The sequence below is a fragment of the Pongo pygmaeus genome, chromosome 12 (genome assembly GCF_028885625.2).
Source record: "Pongo pygmaeus isolate AG05252 chromosome 12, NHGRI_mPonPyg2-v2.0_pri, whole genome shotgun sequence".
NCBI lineage: Eukaryota > Metazoa > Chordata > Mammalia > Primates > Hominidae > Pongo > Pongo pygmaeus.
Window position 1 is genome coordinate 25,712,447 of NC_072385.2, and position 20,176 is coordinate 25,732,622.

Here is a 20,176-nt window from a genome sequence, read left to right on the forward strand (position 1 = left end):
GAACCCAGCCTGGTCTTCACAATCTACCAGAAAAGGTGAAATAAAAAGGAAGGATTAGTGATAGAAGAAGGAAAGGGGATAACTGCAGGGGCAAAATCCCTGGTGGGCAGGTGGGTGGGGTTGTCCCTCCAGCCCAACGGGAGGACCAGCTCTATTTATTTTTTAGGACAGGGTCTTGGTCTGTTGCCCAGGCTGAAGTGCAATGGCACAAACTTGACTCACTACAACCTCTGCCTCCTGGGCTCAAGCGATCCTCCCACCTCAGCCTCTCAAGTACCTAGGACCACAGGCACACAACACTGTACCCGGCTAATTTTTTGCAGAGACAAGTTTGCCCAGGCTGGTCTATGTCGCCCAGGCTGGTCTTTGGCTCTTGGGTGATCCACCCGCTCAGCCTCCCAAAGTGCTGGGATTACAGATCCACCCGCTCAGCCTCCCAAAGTGCTGGGATTACAGATCCACCCCGCTCAGCCTCCCGAAGTGCTGGGATTACAGATGTGAGCCACCGCACCAGCGTGGGACCAGCTTTAACTGAGGACAGACACACAGCTGTAGTAGCAGGGAAACGTGGCGGATAAGCAGCAAGTCCGCATGTGATGGCTTTTCTCTTTCTGTGAAGCATGAGATGGGGAATCAGTTGACAGTGGAAAAGTCTAAGAAGGAGCAGGCTGGGTGGGAGCCCTGGAGAGTGCCATGTGTCCCTGTGACATTTGCACTTAGCAAGGAAACCAGTCCACTGGTGTGTGTTTCTCTGGCAAGGCTGGGCTGCTCAGGTGCAAAGAGAAGGTAGACAGCGGGGGGTCATGCCCATGACTCCCTCAAAAGAGCATTATTAGCACCCTGAGCCTGCAATCTCTGCTAGGCTTGGAGGGAGGGAAACACAGAAAGGGAGGCTGATGGCTGATGTCAAGGTAGGCAGATCAAGGGACTAGAAATCTTGACAAAGTCAAGGGATTGTCACAGCAGAGGGCTGGTCAAGGTCACCAACAACCTCTACTTTCTGTCCTTGCTCAGTTGACCACTCAGCACATTCAAGACAGCTGAGCTTGACACATGCTGCCCCAAGCCCACCTGCACTCAGGGACTCATTCATCTCCTTGGCTTTAAACACCATCTGTATGCTAAAGCTTCGCAGTGTCTCTGGCCCCAACCTCTCTTCTGAGCTCCAGGCTCCTACATGCAGCTGCCTCCTCAGTGTCTCCACAAGCACATCAGGTACCAAAACTCTCTCTGTCCAAACTACCTTTTTGGGCCAACTCATTTCTCCCAAAGCCTGTTCTCTGTCCATACCATCAGAAAGTAAGCTAGAAATGGGGCTGTCCTGTAACTTCTCCTACTTCCCTCACTGCCCCTGTTCCCACCGTCCAATCCCTCAGTGAGTCCTGTTAATATCACCGCGACCTCTCAATCCACTTTTCAACCTCTACTGTCCACCATGATCTCTCACCTGGATTAACAAAACAGCCTTCCAGATGCCCTTCTGGTCTCCACTCTTGACCCCAATTCGTGATGTCGTCACTTCCCACTTAAAACCTTGCAACTGGTTTTCACTGCACTTGCAGATCCAGTCCAAACTTGCACAGCCTTACATGATTTGATCCCTTCTGCCTCTCAATTTCACCTCCCATAGCTCTCGACCCCTCACTTGCTGGCTTCCAATCACGTCAGCTTCTTGGGCAAACCTAGTCCTTTCCTGCCCAGGGCCAAAGCTCAGGCTATTCCCTCTAGCAAGACTGTTCCCCTCATTCTTGTACCCCCAAGGCTGGCTCCTTTTCTTCCTCTTGGCTCTGGCTTACAGTCTCTTTGTCCCCTTCCTGGTATTCTGTCTCAGCCCTGTTCCTTCCTCCTTGCAGCCACACATATCTCTGTTTACCCCTCCATTTCCCTGGAACAGTGTGCTGCATCTAACAGAAGCTCAGACCTGTGCTGGGAAAATGTAGGGATGGGAGGCAGTGGTGAAGGCAGGCTACGGCTCACTCTGGTAAACACTATCCAGCAACCCAGGAGGAGAGTCCAGCACTTCCCCAAGCCCGGCCAAAACTCACTCTCCAGAAGGACAGAGTCCCCAGCCCAGAGGTGAGTGCCCCTCAGCACAGTTACCTGACCAGGAAGGGACGGGGTGAGGCCTGGGTGTGACCCAGGATGCGCTGTACCTCCTTCTTCACAAGGTCGGGCACCTGGCCTTCCCCAGTGCCTCCTGGGACCCTCCCTGAGAGGAGGTTCTGTACCCTGTGAGGGGGTTGGAAGGAGTGGTATGAGGCTGCAGCAGGGCACGGCCTCCAGTCTTCACCCTCCTCCTTAAGGAAGCGTCCCAGGCAAAGCTCATACTCTAGAAGCCTTGCCCCAGCCACCCCTCTCAAACACCCCTACCTAGTGTCATTGTCATCCCATTCAGGATCCCAGAAATGCCAGCCAGATCTCACTCCCTGCCTCCTCACCTGGTGCTTTCCATGATCTTCTGTGGGGCATCCTGGCAGGGGGGGATGTGCTGCTCCAAGGACCACAGGAAATAGCAGAGCCTCCGAACCAGCCAGCCCCGAAACCTGGGCACAGCTCCCAGAGCAGGAGGGAAGATCCTTCAGAGAGGGCCCACCTCCACTAGGACTCACAGAAGGCTATTCAATCAGAAAGGGACCACACCCCAGACCCATGTACTAGGAACACCTGAGCAGGAAGCACTACCTGTCCATCTGTGCCCCATTCCCACCCCTCACCCTGTTGAGTCAGGTACAGGTTCACAGCCTGAAACACGGTAGGCAATCCATACATGCTCACAGAAGGAACTGCAAGAGAGCTCCAAGTCTGCCCCTCCCTGCAGGCTTGTGTATGGAACAGAGGACGGGGCCCTTCTTTCTCTATCAGAGGAAGAAAATGGCACCAAAAAGCAGGGCCCCAGGAGCCCTGCACCCAAGGGTCCCTGTCCCCAAGCCTGCTCCAGTCCATAGCTCTGACTACCTCGTGTTCTCCTCCTTCACCAGGATCACATTGCAGAAGCCTAGATCCGTTATGCTTCTGTGGAAGAGGGACTCCTGCAAGAGATGGGGAGAGACAGCATGTCCTGGGGGGCCTTTGCAACCTGGGAAAGAGACGCCCCTGTACTGCCCCTCTGGCTCTGCCTGGTGGCCTGCTAAGTCTTCCAGGAGAAAAGATTACAGCACAGTATTTCGCAAAAGGTGTTTGACCCCAGATCCTAGGCTGGCTCAGGAAAAAGGGGCCCATGCTCAAAACTGAAGTGCTGTATCCTGTACAGAATCACCCTCTTTCAGACTGGCATATGAAAGTCTCCAGGAAGTTATCTTCTCAACAGCAGCGAAGACGCAGCCCGGGTCTCCATGAGAAATCTGGGCCCCCTCACCACCATCACATGACACAAACCAAAAAAGAGGTCTTCAAGCATGCGCTGAGTGCTGGGGAAGTCTGAGTGGGTGATTTCCACAAAACTGAACAACAAAACTGACACAGGCATGATGAGAACCCAGCCCTCTGGGCACACCCTACCACCACTTAGGCCCCTCCGTACTTCTCCCACCCAACTCTCCCAGGCCTGGGAACAAGCCACCGCCCAACCATATAACCAATACCAGTGCATCCATTCCCCTGAAAGACAGAAGCAGAGGCATGGGGCAGGGAAGAGCCAAGCTTGCAGGGACATAAAGGAAGCAGCTTCCCAGAGCTTCGGCTCCCAGAACCAAGCTTCCTGCTTGGGGCCTAGCCCTACCATCACTCACCCAGCTCTTGGGGGTGCAGGTCTGGCAACAGCGACCCACAAAGGGGCGATACTTCCCCAGGAATGGAGTGACAGCCTCCAGCTTCATCCCAAAGCCTGAGGACCACAGGCTAGTCTGGAAAGGGCGATGAGGAGAGATGAGAGGACTCAAGTCCTTGGCAGGAGAGAGGGAAAGATGGAGCAATGGAGGCTCTAGGAGTGAGGGGCACAGCAGAAGGGGAGGCAGGGCACAGGGGATTTGAGGAATGGGAGGAGCCACACTACCTCTCGGCCACTGGGGCTGCTCCTTGGCTGAGTTTGGCATCTGCCTTCCAACATGGTGGCCATGAGAGCCTAGAAGAACCAGTCACCTCTGGCACTCTCCTTCCCCCACAGAAACCTGAGCCAGGGAAAGGTGCAAAGATGGAGCCATAAGAATCTGAGCCATAATCCAGGGCCTCCTGCGGTAACTGCAACCCCCCATCACAGGACAGACAGACATCACTTAGGCCATCAGTGGTGAGGAGAACCTAGGCTGGAAACTAGGGGCTGGCTCAGATCAAGGCCCTACCCCACACCCAACTGGTCCCACAAAGGAGCCAGCTGTCCTCAAAAGGTCTCACAGTATCCAGATGAGGGCCCTTCTCAGGCCAACATGAGGGGGATCGGTTGTCTTAGCATCCACACCCACCCGGCCATCTCCTAGCACAGATGGGGGCTGTACCGGAGATGCTGATCCTTTCTATGCAGAGGGAAAGAATAAGGGCTGGATTGGAAGGAAGGAGGCACGAGACTGCCAAGGAGGAAGAAGACTATCGCCATGAGGCCACCAGGTCCTACTCAGCTGCCCTTCCCCTCCCCACCAGGAGACAACCCTGTAACCACCCAAACATTACGGGACCCAAACATTACGGGAATGTGGACTGGCTAATAGAAGAGGGACAACTCAGGGTCAGAACACAGAGGCCTACTCACCAGGAATGAGCATCTAGTTGGGGACAAGATAGACTTTTCCACAATCACTCCCCTCTCACATTAACGTTCTCCACAGAAGACGCCACTTGTATCTCCTCAGCCCCTCCTGCCCACCACAATATTTCCCTGAACTAATAAATATCTATGTTCCTTCAAACAGCACTGAACGACTCCTGGCTCAAAAATTGGGGCCTAAAAGCCCCTCTTCCCTATTTCTCAGCACGACCCTGATGAGTGGGCTGGTCTAATCATGTTTCCCCATCCCCACCACACTTTGATCAGGCCCATCTAGGAGCCTCTCCCTTCCCAGCCACCCACCCAATTCTGCCCAGGGTTCTAAGTCCACGATGCTTCTGGAACACCCTCTAAGCCCTCCCTCTCCTCCGTGGGATCCCCAGGCCAAGCCTGCGGGGCAAGAAGCCATACGAAGCCCTCCTCCAGGGCTATGGTTTCATCTCCCTACGTGGTCAGAGTGTCCTGAGGGCAGGGGCTCATCTCTGTATGTCCAGCAGTCTGCCCGGTGTGCAAGAGGGAACCAGGAAGAGCCAGCTGACCCACGATAACTTCCTCCCAAGAATTCTCCAGGCGCATTCCTCCTTTCCTCAGTCAGCTCGGTTTCCAGCCATGAAGCCAAGCAGTAATGGGATCAGGATCCCTGCAGTGCCCAGGGTCTGGGGGGCCACGGGAGGCTCATCCCAAAGGCACTCTGTTATCTTGAAAATGTTTGCATAGCCCTGTTCACAGACACATGGTACAGGAAGGCTACAAACCCAGGCCCACTTTGCAAGGAGGGTATCTGTCCCCTAGCTGCAGACCACCCCCAACCCCCAAATCCAACCCCATTAGGTCTGTGCTAGCTCTACGGAAGCAGAGTCAAAGCCAGGGCAAGGGGTTATTCCCATCTGCCAATTAACACCACAGCTCAGGACTCCTACAGCAGAGGATGCAAACTGGCACCCCGAGGGCAAATTCAACTCAGACACATATATACACACACACACGTATATACATATATAATACATATATACATATATAATACATATATACATATATACACACACATATACATATATACACACACATATATACATATATACACACATATATACATATACACACACATATACATATACACACATACATATATAATACATATATACATACATACACATATATACATATATAATACATATTTACATATATACACACACATATATACATATATAATACATATATACATACACACACACACACACACACACACACACACACGTCTTTGACTACACAACGTGCTAAAACCTTATGAAGTAAAACCAACGTTTAACAGCAGAGGGCTTGTTATATATACATTTTTTGAAAATCAAGGTTTCCAGTCGCGGTTGTAATGGAAAAAGCTGAGCTCTGGCATCTCTGAGCACACACCCCACAGGGCCCGGCTGGCCGCCACTGTCCCTTTAGCCCGACAGCAGGAGCCCTCCCGTTTGCCTCCACCTTGATTATCGCTGACGCCTGAGCCTGTGCACATCTGAGCGTTCAGCCCTTGATCAAGGGCAAAACTCTAAACCTGCCCCCGTTTGGAATGCTTGTGCCCTACAGAGAGCCGCAAGAGAACTTCACCTTCCCGGCTCTGCTCAAACATGGCCTCGGCGCCCCACAGCCCCCGCCCAGGGCCCCTCAGGCCTCAGCTCCCTCGTCAGACCCGTGGCAGGCGCTCCCCGAGCCACCCCAAGATGTGCGAAGGGCACCTGCCCCACATCAGGTCCTGGATGCCCCCTCTGGATGTAGGGGAACGGGATGCCGAGGAAGGGGCAAAGCGGGGCCCTCCACACCACCACGCCCCACAAGGACTCACTCCCGCCACAGGCCCCGCATGGCCGGCGCTCCCTCCCCTTCAACTCCTGCCAGGTAGCGAACAGGCCGCTCAGACCAGGCTCTTGAAGCAGGAAAGCCCCTGGATGATCCCGGTCCGCTTCTGACCTGGCCTCGCTGGGGAGCGACCACCGCGCCTCTCACCTCACACCAGCCGCCAACTCCCGCCAAAGCAGCAGCTCCGTAAGCCGCCACAAGGCGTGGACTTCCCAAGGGAAGGAGCCGATTGCCCACCTCGGCGCGTCCGGCTAAAAGGCAGCCCCGAGAGCCAATTGGGATGCGCGCTGGTCCAGAAGCCCCGCCCTGCGCCCCGTGCTCTGCGGCACGCAACGTGGCCACGTGACCCGTGCTCTGGGGATGGCCCGCTACGTTTTCCATCCAGTCGGCCCTGGCCCGCGGTGCGAGGTGAGTAGTGCAGGCAGCCGCGAGACCCCGGGTGCCTGAGCTTCGAGCAGGGACTCAGGCCAGATTCTGATTAAAGAGGTTATCCCAGGGCTCACGCTCCTCCGAGCTGGGGTTCGGCTCTAGCAAAATTCTGAGCTGGGGACGATTAGAAAGGAGAGAAGATCATCAAGAGACAGTTGCAGTCATGAAAAACAAGTCAGGCCTCCCAGTGTCATTTCCTTTGTTAATGTGAAGCCTAGACCACAGTCGGGGACCTCCCGCAGCCGCGAGGTGCTGAGGTTTCAGCTGGGCCTGTGGCCAGTGTGTTCATTCGTGTGGTTATTTGATTAAGACCTGGCTCCTGTCTCGGCCCTAAGCTCCGCGTGAACAAAGACCTTATGGGTTCATTCATGTTGTGACTGTGTTCCCAGCACCCAGCAGGAGACCAGCCAGTGGGAGGCAAGCAGTATAGAACAGATGAACGTGCGAATGACTGTGCTCTCTGTTCCTGCCTGCATGGAATGAGCCCGCCTGACATGCCAGAGGATTCCACAGTTCCAGAGCATGTGACACACGTGTGCCGGAGCAAAGCCACACATGAGCCTGGCGGGGCCCAAGAGAGCACGGAACGTGTTCACATCCTCCCTCGTCTCTGACACACCAGCCCTGATGTGACTCCCACACCCTGCACCTCCAGGATGTAGCCTTTCTCTCCCTTTGTGCCATTTCGTGTCTATCCAGGCTGTGTGTGCATCCACTCACCTTCCCTGGGATTTGCAACGTCCTCCTGGTACCTGCAGAATCCATTTTGTATCCCATCTTACCCTTCTTTTGTATCAGGGTGCCTGTCCACATTGAGATCCTGAGACTCTGACGCTGAAAAACGAAAAATATAGACTTTCACTTCGAAGTTGTAAGTTGCCTCCTAAGAGTGCAGACTTGAATTCACCGAGGGCTGACGCCCCTTAGTTCTGGGAACACCATCTGTACAGGCAGCTGGGTTTTGCCGTTGTGAACACGTCCCCACTTCTTAAGGAGTTCTCATGCTGAGAAGTAGCCCCAAGGCAGAGACTTTAGACTAGAAGTTTGCATGGATTGACTGTAGAGACGAGGCCCGGCATCTCACAGAGTTCGGCTGTCAGATGTGCTGCTTCTTTGGAAGAAACGTATTTTGTTATGATGGTGGTGGTTGTTTGCTGCAATTTGGACATTTGAAAAGAAGCATCCCTCTCAGACCCCAGATTGGGTCTGGGACCGAGGACTCAGTGTGCTCTTTCTCCCTCAAGCAGTTTGCAGGAGAGGCAGAGCTGCAGTGCAGCAAGACCTGTAGGCCAGCTGCCATACACACTGATTGTGACTGACCCGACCCTGAGAGAAACATAAACTGATTTGAGCTGGGCCCTGCCCAACGCGGACTGGACTTGGTGAGCCCCATCCTGGACTCATGCCAGAACGCATTACCCAGAATATCCTGATGCACATAGCTGACTGCCTGTGCCCAGAGGGACAAAGGCCCTCCCTGTGGCTGGGGGCAGGTGTTCCCTGAAGGCACTGACAGGCCTTTCTCCTGAATATCACCTGGAGAAAAGGACTTGAGCTGGCATTAGAATGGGCAGAGGGGCTCTTGTCCGTCTGTCTGGGGACCACCAGCGGGGCAGACAAAAGGAGATGTGATGTTTAATTTTAGGTGTCAGCTTGACTGGGATACCCAGATACCCAGAGAGCTGGTAAGGCATTATTTCTGGGTATATCTGTGAGGGTGTTTCTGGAAGAGATTGGCATTTGAATCACTGGACAGAGTAAGGAATATTCACCTTCACCCAATGGGGGCAGACACCATCCAATCGGTTGAGGGCCTTGATAAAAAAAAGGCAGAAGAAAAGAGAATTTGCATGCAGGCTCTCTCTTTCTTTCCTTCTCTCTCTCTATCTCTGTCTCTCTCTCTCCTGCAGCTGGGACAGCCATCTTCTCCTACCCTTGGACATTAGATGCAGGCTTTGGGTTCTATAACTTGGACCAGCAGCACCCCCACCCACAGGTTCTCAGGCCTTCAAACTTGGACTGAGCTACGCCACCAGCTTCCCTGGTTCTCTAGCTTGCAGAAGGCATATGGTGGGGCTTTTCAACTTCCATAATCATGGGAGCCAATTCCCATAATAAAGCTCATCTGTCCATCCCCCTACCTATATTCTTGGTTCTGTTTCTCCATTCTATGCTGTGGTTTGCTGCAATGTTGAACAAGACTTTATGGAAGATTCTGGAATAATAGGGATCTACAACATAGACACCACCAATGGTTACCTCTGAAGGTGGCTGTGCTCAGAACACCTGGGCCTGGGAGGAAAAGAGGTGTCTCAGAGGGAGGCATGTCTCCTCCATTAGTTGGGGTTATGAGGAAATTCACTTTTCCATTGCCTTTTATTCTATCAAGGCCCTCGACTGATTGGATGGTGTCTGCCCCCGTGGGGTGAAGGTGAATATTCCTTACTCAGTCTGGAGATTTCAAATGCCAATCTCTGAGGAACCCTAATTAATGGAGGAGACATGCCTCTTTCTGAGACACCCCTTTCCCTCCCAGGCCCAGGTGCTCTGAGCACAGCCACCTCCAGAGGTAACCATTGGTGGTACTCTATGTTGTAGATCCCTTCCGTTATACCAGAACCTTCCATAACATCTTGCTAAGCATAGCAGCAAACGACAGCCTAGAATGGAGAGGTCAAATATGGGTGCTAGTGGCAGGAGAATAGGAACATTGATGCTGGGAAGCTGCCAACTGTCACTCACCACACATGCCACTTTCCTCTGGCCAAGGCTGGCACCACCTCTATAGATGAAAACTTGAGCCAAGAGGCTGGGATAGAGTGAGTGGGGAACCCGAGATCCTTTCTAATACTGGGGATCTGGGATTCTGTGAAGACCAGGGACAGCATGAGAGATTCAAGGGCTCACAACCTGAGGGAGGAGGGTGCTGCATGCTACAGTGTTCTGTCCTCCACATCGGTATCTTCATCATCAATTTGGGGAGTGACACAGAAGGCAGGCTTGGCCCTCTAGCAGATGTCATAAACCAATAAGGAATAAAGGGTACTTACTGACAGAATCTGGATTCAAAGACAATTTGAGAACAGGGGAATTATGATCAAAATAAGCCCCAACCTGAAAGAGTCTGGTGGAACCTGAGAGGAAAGTTGAGTAGAATGGGCAGAGAGTTGGATTTGTTGGTAGGGGCTCTGTCCAGTGGGACTCTTTGTTTCCACTTATTCCAACTCAAGTGTGCGTAAGCCAAAAGATCATGGGTTGGCTCACATAATGAGAAAGTATGAATGTGTTCACTCTAGGCATGGCTGAACCTAAGTGCTAAAGCAACATTGTCAGGCCTCCGGTTCTCTCTCATGTGTCCATACTGCTTGTCTCTGCTTGGTTTTGTTCTTCCTGAAGGCTCTTTTCTATAAAAACATGATTGCCAACCACCCTAGATTTATATCCACCCTCCTCATCAACCTTAGTAGAAAGAAACTTCTGTCCCCCAACATACACATGAAACCCCAGGGAAGACTCTGGTCCTGCAAGTATCGTCTTCCTACCCTCTCGACCAATCCCTGTGTCTAGAGGGTGTGGCATGTCCTGATGTAGTGGCTGGACCCACACCATTGCCCCTTTTGGTGAGGGGGCACCATGATTGACCAGCCTAGGAGAAATGGAGTGCACAGGGTTGGTTTTCTCAGGGAATGGTGCTGGCTGACAAGAACAACATGTCTACCATGGTGTCTTATGCTGACTGGATCCATTTGACCACTTGTCTGGTCTCTGCCACATCCCAGGGCCAAGAAGCTGCTGCACTGTGAGCTCTGGATAAATGTTTTTCAGGTGATGAGTGAACTTCCTTCTCCTAGGACCTTAGCGGGAGATGACTTCTCCTCTTCTCTTGAATGGGGATGATAATCTGTCTACTTACTTCACAATGTTGAGGTATAGCTCAGTCAAGTCATGAGGTAGACAGGCTGAATGAAACACATCAATCCCCCCAACCCCCGGGACAAGGGGGAAGCAGTCAGTGCCGCCTCGTGATGCTGGCCAGGAGGGTTGGCCCATGCTAGGGAAAGCCAGAAGTTCTGTTGCTCTGTGTCCCCTTGCCCCTTACCCCAACTTCCCACAATACCTGCTTCCTCCAGGACACCTGGTTTCGTCCACCCAGAAAACATAAGTTCTGTGACAGGATGTTTCCTCCGTCTTGCCAGGCGTGGCTGGGAATGGAAGCAGTGCTGCTGAAGAATATTCCAGGCCCACTCTGTCTTCCTCCCTGGAGATCTGCTCCTTAGCATTTATTGAGCAACTCCATCCATTGCCGACTAATTGGTGAGTGGGAGTAGAACAGGGGTGTAGATACTCCCCAAGTAAAGTCATCTGCTGCTCCTGGGAGGGGTGGCCTGATATATGGAGAAGTCAGTTCTCCCTCAATTCATCCATCACTTCACTGTAGTCCTAATAAAGATTCCAGTTTTAGAAACTCACTCTGAATCATGCGAGGAGGGATAAAGGTCCACAGATGTCTAAGCCAAAGGAGGGTAGGCAGGAAGCTCTTCCAGATACTCAGGTACACCCTAAAGGTGCTGTTGTTGTCTTAAGCAGTATGGTGACAGTGAACCAAAACAGACAACTCAGCGTGGAGAGGGGAGATCCCTGGTTAGAGGATAATTTCATCTATGATAAAAGGTGCATCACAAGTCAGTGGGAAAGAGTTGCTGTTCTTGTTGGAAAAACTCTTACTATATGGAGAAAAACAATGTCATCCCTTATAAGATGGATGCTCAGATGATGGATTAAAGAATCATACATTGATTCTTTTTTTATCCTTATACTTTAAGTTCTAGGGTACATGTGCACAACGTGCAGGCTTGTTAACATACGTATACATGTGCCATGTTGGTTTGATGCACCCATCAACTCGTCATTTACATTAGATATTTCTCCTAATGCCATCCCTTCCCCAGCCCTCCACCCCGCGACAGGCCCTGGTGTGTGGTGTTCCCTGCCCTGGGTCCATGTGTTCTCATTGTTCAATTCCTACCTATGGGTGAGAACATGGGGTGTTTGGTTTTCTGTCTTTGTGATAGTTTGCTGAGAATTATGGTTTCCAGCTTCATCCACGTCCCTGAAAAGGACATGAACTCATTCTTTTTAATGGCTGCATAGTATTCCATGGTGTATATGTGCCACATTTTCTTAATCTAGTCTGTCATTGATGGACATTTGGGTTGGTTCCAAGTCTTTGCTATTGTGAACAGTGCCGCAGTAAACATACGTGTGCACGTGTCTTTATAGTAGCATGATTTATAATCCTTTAGTTATATACCCAGTAATGGGATGGCTGCGTCAAATGGTATTTCTAGTTCTAGATCCTGAGAAATCACCACACTGTCTTCCACAATGGGTGAACTAATTTACACTCCTACCAACAGTGTAAAAGCGTTTCTATTTCTCCACATCCTCTCCAGCATCTGTTGTTTCCTGACTTTTGAATGATCGCCATTCTAACTGGCAAGAGATGGTATCTCATTGTGGATTTGATTTGCATTTCTCTGATGACCAGTGATGATAAGCATTTTTTCATGTGTCTGTTGGCTGCATAAATGTCTTCTTTTGAGAAGTGTCTGTTCATATCTTTTGCCCACTTTTTGGTGGGGTTGTTTGTTTCTTTCTTGTAAATTTGTTTAAGTTCTTTGTAGATTCTGGATATCAGCGCTTTGTCAGATGGGTAGATTGTAAAAATTTTTTCTCATTTTGTAGGTTGCCTGTTCACTCTGATGATAGTTTATTTTGCTGTGCAGAAGCTCTTTAGTTTAATTAGATTCCATTTGTCAATTTTGGCTTTTGTTGCTGTTGCTTTTGGTGTTTTAGTCATGAAGTCCTTGCCCATGCCTATGTCCTGAATGATATTGCCTAGGTATTCTTCTAGGGTTTTTATGGTTTTAGGTCTTACATTTAAGGCTTTACTCCATCTTGAGTTAATTTTTGTATACAGTGTAAGGAAGGGATCCAGTTTCAGCTTTCTACAAATGGCTACCCAGTTTTCCCAGCACCATTTATTAAATAGAGAATCCTTTCCCCATTTCTTGTTTTTGTCAGGTTTGTCAAAGATCAGATGGTTGTAGATGTGTGGTATTATTTCTGAGGCCTCTGTTCTGTTCCATTGGTCTATATCTCTGTTTTGGTACCAGTACCATGCTGTTTTGGTTACTGTAGCCTTGTAGTGTAGTTTGAAGTCAGGTATCGTGATGCCTCCAGCTTTGTTCTTTTTGCTTAGGATTGTCTTGGCTGTGCAGGCTCTTTTTTGGTTCCATATGAACTTTAAAGTAGTTTTTTCCAATCCTGTGAAGAAAGTCATTGATAGCTTGATGGGGATGGCATTGAATCTATAAATTACCTTGGGCATTATGGCCATTTTCACGATATTGTTTCTTCCTATCCATGAGCATGGAATGTTCTTCCATGTGTTTGTGTCCTCTTTTATTTCGCTGAGCAGAGGTTTGTAGTTCTCCTTGAAGAGGTCCTTCACATCCCTTGTAAGTTGGATTCCTAGGTATTTTATTCTGTTTGTAGCAATTGTGAATGGGAGTTCACTCATGATTTGGCACTCTGTTTGTCTGTTATTGGTGTATAGGAATGCTTGTGATTTTTTCACATTGATTTTGTATCCTGAGATTTTGCTGAAGTTGCTTATCAGCTTAAGGAGATTTTGGGCTGAGACCATGGGGTTTTCTAGATATACAATCATGTCATCTGCAAACAGGGACAATTTGACTTCCTCTTTTCCTTATTGAATACTCTTTATTTCTTTCTGTTGCCTGATTGCCTTGGCCAGAACTTCCAACACTATGTTAAATAGGAGCGGTGAGAGAGGGCATCCTTCTCTTGTGCCGGTTTTCAAAGGGAATGCTTCCAGTTTTTGCCCATTTAGTATGATATTGGCTGTGGGTTTGTCATAAATAGCTCTTATTATTTTGAGATACATTCCATAAATACCTAGTTTATTGAGAGTTTTTAGGATGAAGGGCTGCTGAATTTTGTCAAAAGGCCTCTTCTGCATCTATTGAGATAATCATGTGGTTTTTGTTGTTGGTTCTGTTTATGTGATGGATTACATTTATTGATTTGTGTATGTTGAACCAGCCTGGCATCCCAGGGATGAAGCCAACTTGATCGTGCAGGATAAGCTTTTTGATTCAGTTTGCCTGGATTCAGTTTGCCAGTATTTTATTGAGGATTTTTGCATCGATGTTCATCAGGGATATTGGTCTAAAATTCTCTTTTTTTTTGTCGTGTCTCTGCCAGGCTTTGGTATCAGGATGATGCTGGCCTCATAAAATGAGTTAGGGAGGATTCCCTCTTTTTCTATTGCTTGGAATAGTTTCAGAGGGAATGGTACCAGCTCCTCTTTGTACCTCTGGTAGAATTCGGCTGTGAATCCGTCTGCTCCTAGACTTTTTTTGGTTTGTAGGCTATTAATTATTGCCTCAATTTCACAACCTGTTATTGGTCTATTCAGAGATTCAACTTCTTCCTGGTTTAGTCTTGGGAGGGTGTATGTGTCCAGGAATTTATCCATTTCTTCTAGATTTTCTAGTTTATTTGCATAGAGGTGTTTATAGTATTCTCTGATGGTAGTTTGTATTTCTGTGGGATTGGTGGTGATATCCCCTTTATCATTTTTTATTGTGTCTATTTGATTCTTCTCTCTTTTTTTCTTTATTAGTCTTGCTAGTGGTCTATTTTGTTGATCTTCTCAAAAAACCAGCTCCTGGATTCATTGATTTTTTGAAGGGGTTTTTGTGTCTCTATCTCCTTCAGTTCTGCTTTGATCTTAGTTATTTATTGTCTTCTGCTAGCTTTTGAATATGTTTGCTCTTGCTTCTCTAGTTATTTTAATTGTGATGTTAGGGTGTCAATTTTAGATCTTTCCTGCTTTCTTCTGTGGGCATTTAGTGCTATAAATTTCCCTCTACACAGTGCTTTAAATGTGTCCCAGAGATTCTGCTACATCATGTCTTTGTTCTCATTGGTTTCAAAGAACATCTTTATTTCTGCCTTCATTTTATTATTTACCCAGTAGTCATGCAGGAGCAGGTTGTTCAGTTTCCATGTAGTTGTGTGGCTTTGAGTGAGTTTCTTAATCCTGAGTTCTAATTTGATTGCACTGTGGTCTGAGAGACAGTTTGTTGTGCTTTCTGTTCTTTTACATTTGCTGAGGTGTGTTTTACTTCCAATTATGTGGTCAATTTTAGAATAAGTGGATGTGGTGCTGAGAAGAATGTATATTCTGTTGATTTGGGGTGGAGAGTTCTGTAGATGGCTATTAGTTCCACTTGGTGCAGAGATGAGTTCAAGTCCTGGATATCCTTGTTAACCTTCTGTCTTGTTGATCTGCCTAATGTTGACAGTGGGGTGTTATTGTATGGGAGTCTAAGTCTCTTTGTAGGTCTCTAAGGACTTGCTTTATGAATTTGGGTGCTCCTGTATTGGGTGCCTATATATTTAGGATAGTTAGCTCTTCTTGTTGAATTGATCCCTTTACCATTATGTGATGGCCTTCTTTGTCTCCTTTGATTTTTGTTGGTTTAAAGTCTGTTTTATCAGAGATTGCAACCCCTGCTTTTTTTCCCTTTCCATTTGCTTGGTAGATCTTCCTCCATCCCTTTATTTTGAGCCTATGTGTGTCTCTGCATGTGCGATGGGTCTCCTAAATACAGCACACTGATGGGTCTTGACTCTTTATCCAATTTGCCAGTCTGTGTCTTTTAATTGGAGCATTTAGCCCATTTACATTTAAGGTTAATATTGTTATGTGTGAATTTGATCCTGTCATTATGATGTTAGCTGGTTATTTTGCCCATTAATTGATGCAGTTTCTTCATAGCATCAATGGTCTTTACAATTTGGCATGTTTTTGCAGTGGCTGGTACTGGTTGTTCCCTTCCATGTTTAGTGCTTCCTTCAGGAGCTCTTGTAAGGCAGGCTTGGTGGTGACAAAATCTCTCAGCATTTGCTTGTCTGTAAAGGATTTTATTTCTCCTTCACTTATGAAGCTTAGTTTGGCTGGATATGAAATTCTGGCTTGAAAATTCTTTTAAGAATGTTGAATATTGACCCCCATTCTCTTCTGGCTCGTAGAGTTTCTGCTGAGAGATCCACTGTTAGTCTGATGGGCTTCCCTTTGTGGGTAACCCGACCTTTCTCTCTGGCTGCCCTTAATATTTTTTCCTTCATTTCAACCTTGGTAAATCTGACAATTATGTGTCTTGGGGTTGTTCTTCCCAAGGAGTGTCTTTGTGGTGTTCTTTGTATTTCCTGAATTTGAATGTTGGCCTGCCTTGCTAGATTGGGGAAGTTCTCCTGGATAATATCCTGAAGAGTGTTTTCCAACTTGGTTCCATTCTCCCCATCACTTTCAGGTACACCAATCAAATGTAGATTTGGTCTTTTCACATAGTCCCATATTTCTTGGAGGCTTTGTTCATTTCTTTTTATTCTTTTTTCTCTAAACTCTTCTCACTTCATTTCATTCAGTTGATCTTCAATCACTGATACCCTTTCTTTCACTTGATCGAATCGGCTGTTGAAGCTTGTGCATGCATCATGAAGTTCTCGTGCCCTGGTTTTCAGCTCCATCAGGTCATTTAAGGTCTTCTCTACACTTTTTATTCCAGTTAGCCATTTGTCTAATCTTTTTTCAAGATTTTTAGCTTCTTTGTGATGGGTTAGAATATTCTTTAGTTCGGAGAAGTTTGTTACTACCGACCTTCTGAAGCCTACTTCTGTCAACTCGTTAAAGTCATTCTCTGTCCAGTTTTGTTGAGTGAGCAGCTGGTGAGCAGCTGCGATCCTTTGGAGAAGAGGCGCTCTGATTTTTGGAATTTTCAGCTTTTCTGCTCTGGTTTCTCCCCATGTTTGTTGTTTTATCTACCTTTGGTCTTTGATGTTGGTGACCTACAGATGGGGTTTTGGTGTGGATGTCCTTTTTGTTGATGTTGATGCTATTCCTTTCTGTTTGCTAGTTTTCGTTCTAACAGTCAGGACCCTCAGCTGAAGGTCTTTTGGAGTTTGCTGGAGGTCCACTCCAGACCCTGTTTTCCTGGGTATCACAAGGGGAGGCTGCAGAAGGGCAAATATTGCTGCCTGATCCTTCCTCTGGAAGCATCATCCCAGAGTGGCACCTGCCTGTGTGAGGTGTCTATTGGCTCCTACTGGGAGGTGTCTCCCAGTCAGGCTACACAGGGGTCAGGGACCCACTTGAGGAGGTAGTCTGTCTGTTCTCAGAGCTCGAACGCCATGCTGGGAGAACCACTGCTCTCTTCAGAGCTGTCAGACAGGGACGTTTAAGTCTGCAGAAGTTGTCTGATGCCTTTTGTTCAGCTATGCCCTTCCCACAGAGGTTGAGTCTATAAAGGCAGTAGGCCTTGCTGAGCTGCAGTGGGCTCTACAGTTCAAGCTTCTCGGCAGCTTTGTTTACCTACTCAAGCCTCAGCAATGGCAGACGCCCCTCCACCACCTCCCACCAGGCTGCCGCCTCGCAGGTCGATCTCAGACTGCCACGCTAGCAGAAAGCAAAGCACCATGGGCATGGGACCCACTGAGCCAGGCACGGGAGGGAATTTTCTGGTCTGTTGGTTGCTAAGACCATGGGAAAAGTGCAGTATTTGGGCAGAAGTGTACTGTTTTTCCAGGTACAGTCTGTCACAGCTTCCCTTGGCTAGGAAAGGGAAATCCCCTGACCCCTTGCACTTCCTGGGTGAGGCAATGCCCTGCCCTGCTTCAGCTCACCCTCCATGGGCTGCACCGACTGTCCAACCAGTCCCAGTGAGATGAACCAGGAACCTCAGTTGGAAATGCAGAAATCACCCATCTTCTGTATCAATCTCACTGGAAGCTGCAGAATGGAGCTGTTCCTACTTGGCCATCTTGAAAGTGACTAATTGATTTAACCCATAATCTGAGCGTCCACCTTATATGGGATTGCTTTTCACATTGACCACCATGAATGGCCAGATTATAACATGTTAGAAAACAAAACACACAGGGGAACTTCCCAAAGGGAGTAAAAGATTTCTTAGACAAAATTTCAAAGCAGAAACCATAAGGCAGAAAAAGTGGAGGGGATTTCATGATGTTACAGTCAAATAGATCTATTCCAAGTGACACATGGCAAAATGAGAGAAGTTATGTGCAGTCTAAAATTGACAAGAGATTAGTGGCCTCAATATGCAAGGAACTCCTGAAAATTAACAAGAAAAATAAATGGACAAAGGACAAAAGCAGGCAGTTTTTGGGAGAGGAAACCCCAAAAGCCAGGAAGCATATGAGGAAGTGGCCAAGATCATTAGTACAGAAATACACATTATAACAATAAGATATATGAGGAAATAGTTCTCCAAAAAAGATATACAGATGGTCAATGAGCACAGAAAAAGGTGCTGAGCATCACCCAGAATAAGGGAAATGCAGATGAAAACTACAGTGAGATAGCACTTCATACCCACTAGAATAGCTACTGTCAAGAAAACCCGAAAATACCGAGTGTTGGTGAGGAGTGAGACATTAGACCCTGGTGAACTGCCGGTGGGTATGTAAAATGGTGCCGCCACTGTGGACAACAACATGGCCATTCCTAAAAAAAAATTCAAATAGAATTACCATATGACCAAGAATTTCCACTTCTGGACGTATTCCCAAAAGGATTGAAAGCAGGATGTGAAAGAGATCTTGTATATCCAAGTTCATAGCAGCAGCAATCACAGGAACCAAAAGGTGGAAGCAAGTGTCCATTGATGGACGAATGCATGAACAAAATGTGGTCTATACGTGCAATAAAATATGATTCAGCCTTAGAAAGGGAGAGAATCCTGTGACAGGCTACATCGTGGATGAACCTTGAGGCCATTATGCTAAGTGGAATAAGCCAGTCACAAAAAGACAGGATTCCACTTACATGTGATACCTAGAATAATCAAATTCATAGAAACAGAAAATAGAATGATTGCCAAGGGCTGGGGCAAAAACGGAATGGGAAGTTAGTATCTAATTGGACACAGTGTTTCAGTTTCACAAAAGTAGAGTTCTTGAGATGGATGGTGGTAATGGTTGCACAACAATGTGAAAGTATTTGATACCACTAAAGTGTGCAATTAACAATGGTTAAGATGGGAAATTTTATGTTGTGTGTGCTTTACTACAATTTGAACCAGATACAACCTTATACGTACATGGTAGGCAAAATTCTCAGCTGAACCCCAATAGGCAAGCCCTTCTGTAATCCTTTCCTGGTAAATGTGCTTCTAATTAATAGATTCTAACAAAGGTGATGATGTGCCATATGGAAAAGGGGAAAAGAATTTGCCAATGCAATTAAAGTCCCTGATCAGTTGACTTTATGTTAATCAAAAAGGACATCATCCAGGGTGCATCTAATCATGTGAGCCCTTTAAAAAAGGATTTAAAGGTATGAGACTATCTCTCCTGCTGACCTTGAAGAAGCAAGTCTCCTTGAGTTCTACAACCACTCGGAGATGAATACTGCCAGTGACATGAGGCAGCCTGGAATCAGATCTTTCTCCAGTGGAGCCTCTGATGAGAATGCAGCCTGGCCAACACCTGATTATAGTCTGAGCACAGGACCCAGTTAAGCCGAGCCCAGAATCCTGGCCCACAGAAAATGGGCGATGAAAAATAGATGGTGTTTTAAGCCACACAATTTGTGTTAACTTGTTCTGCAGCTGTAGAAAACTAATGCAATCTTTTAGGCAAAACTAATCTGGGAATAGACAAGTATTGGAGCTGAGCACAGTGGCACATGCGTGTCATCCCAGCTACTCAGGAGGCTGAGGTGAGATGATCCCATGAGCCCAGGAGTTTGGGGCTGCAGTGAGTAGCCAGGGCAACAAGTGAGACCCTGCCTCAAAAAAAAAAAAAAAGAAGTCTTTGTGTTGGGTGGGGAAGTGAGGAAGTTGCTGAGGGCACTGCTTGTGGAGTGTAGACCAGAGCCACCATTGTGAAGGGATTTTGGTCAATAGTATGCATCCCTTACACCCCTGCTATTCCATTTCCAGGTAGAGGTGCAAAAGAAATTGACACAGATTCATCGAACATGCACACCAAGATGTTCACTGCAGAGTTCTTCGTGGTAGTGTGGGGATGGGGGCTGTGGGAGGCACCCTAGGGGTCTATCCTGGGGAGAATGGAGAGTCAAAA

At 47.9% G+C, this 20,176-nt stretch overlaps 1 protein-coding gene across 15 annotated transcripts in view; it reads right to left on the reverse strand.

The window, feature by feature from the left end:
- The window catches only part of GPAT2 (glycerol-3-phosphate acyltransferase 2, mitochondrial), a 13,219-nt gene extending 6,361 nt beyond the window's left edge, over nucleotides 1-6,858 (reverse strand). For 4 of the 15 annotated variants that reach the window (XM_054476472.1, XM_054476467.1, XM_054476463.1 and 1 more), the window contains exons 1-6: nucleotides 6,659-6,826; nucleotides 3,992-4,106; nucleotides 3,729-3,842; nucleotides 2,956-3,029; nucleotides 2,439-2,543; nucleotides 2,101-2,229 (exon numbers count right to left, since the gene is read on the reverse strand). In XM_054476472.1, the coding sequence (XP_054332447.1) occupies nucleotides 2,101-2,229; nucleotides 2,439-2,543; nucleotides 2,956-3,029; nucleotides 3,729-3,842; nucleotides 3,992-4,054 (485 nt within the window). In that variant the 5' untranslated portion in view covers nucleotides 4,055-4,106; nucleotides 6,659-6,826. Of the gene's footprint in view, nucleotides 1-2,100; nucleotides 2,230-2,438; nucleotides 2,544-2,955; nucleotides 3,030-3,728; nucleotides 3,843-3,991; nucleotides 4,107-6,533 lie in introns of all 15 variants that reach the window. The other 11 variants (XM_054476466.1, XM_054476460.1, XM_054476465.1 and 8 more) reach the window with 5 other exon arrangements.
- Nucleotides 6,859-20,176: the final 13,318 nt, after the last annotated feature.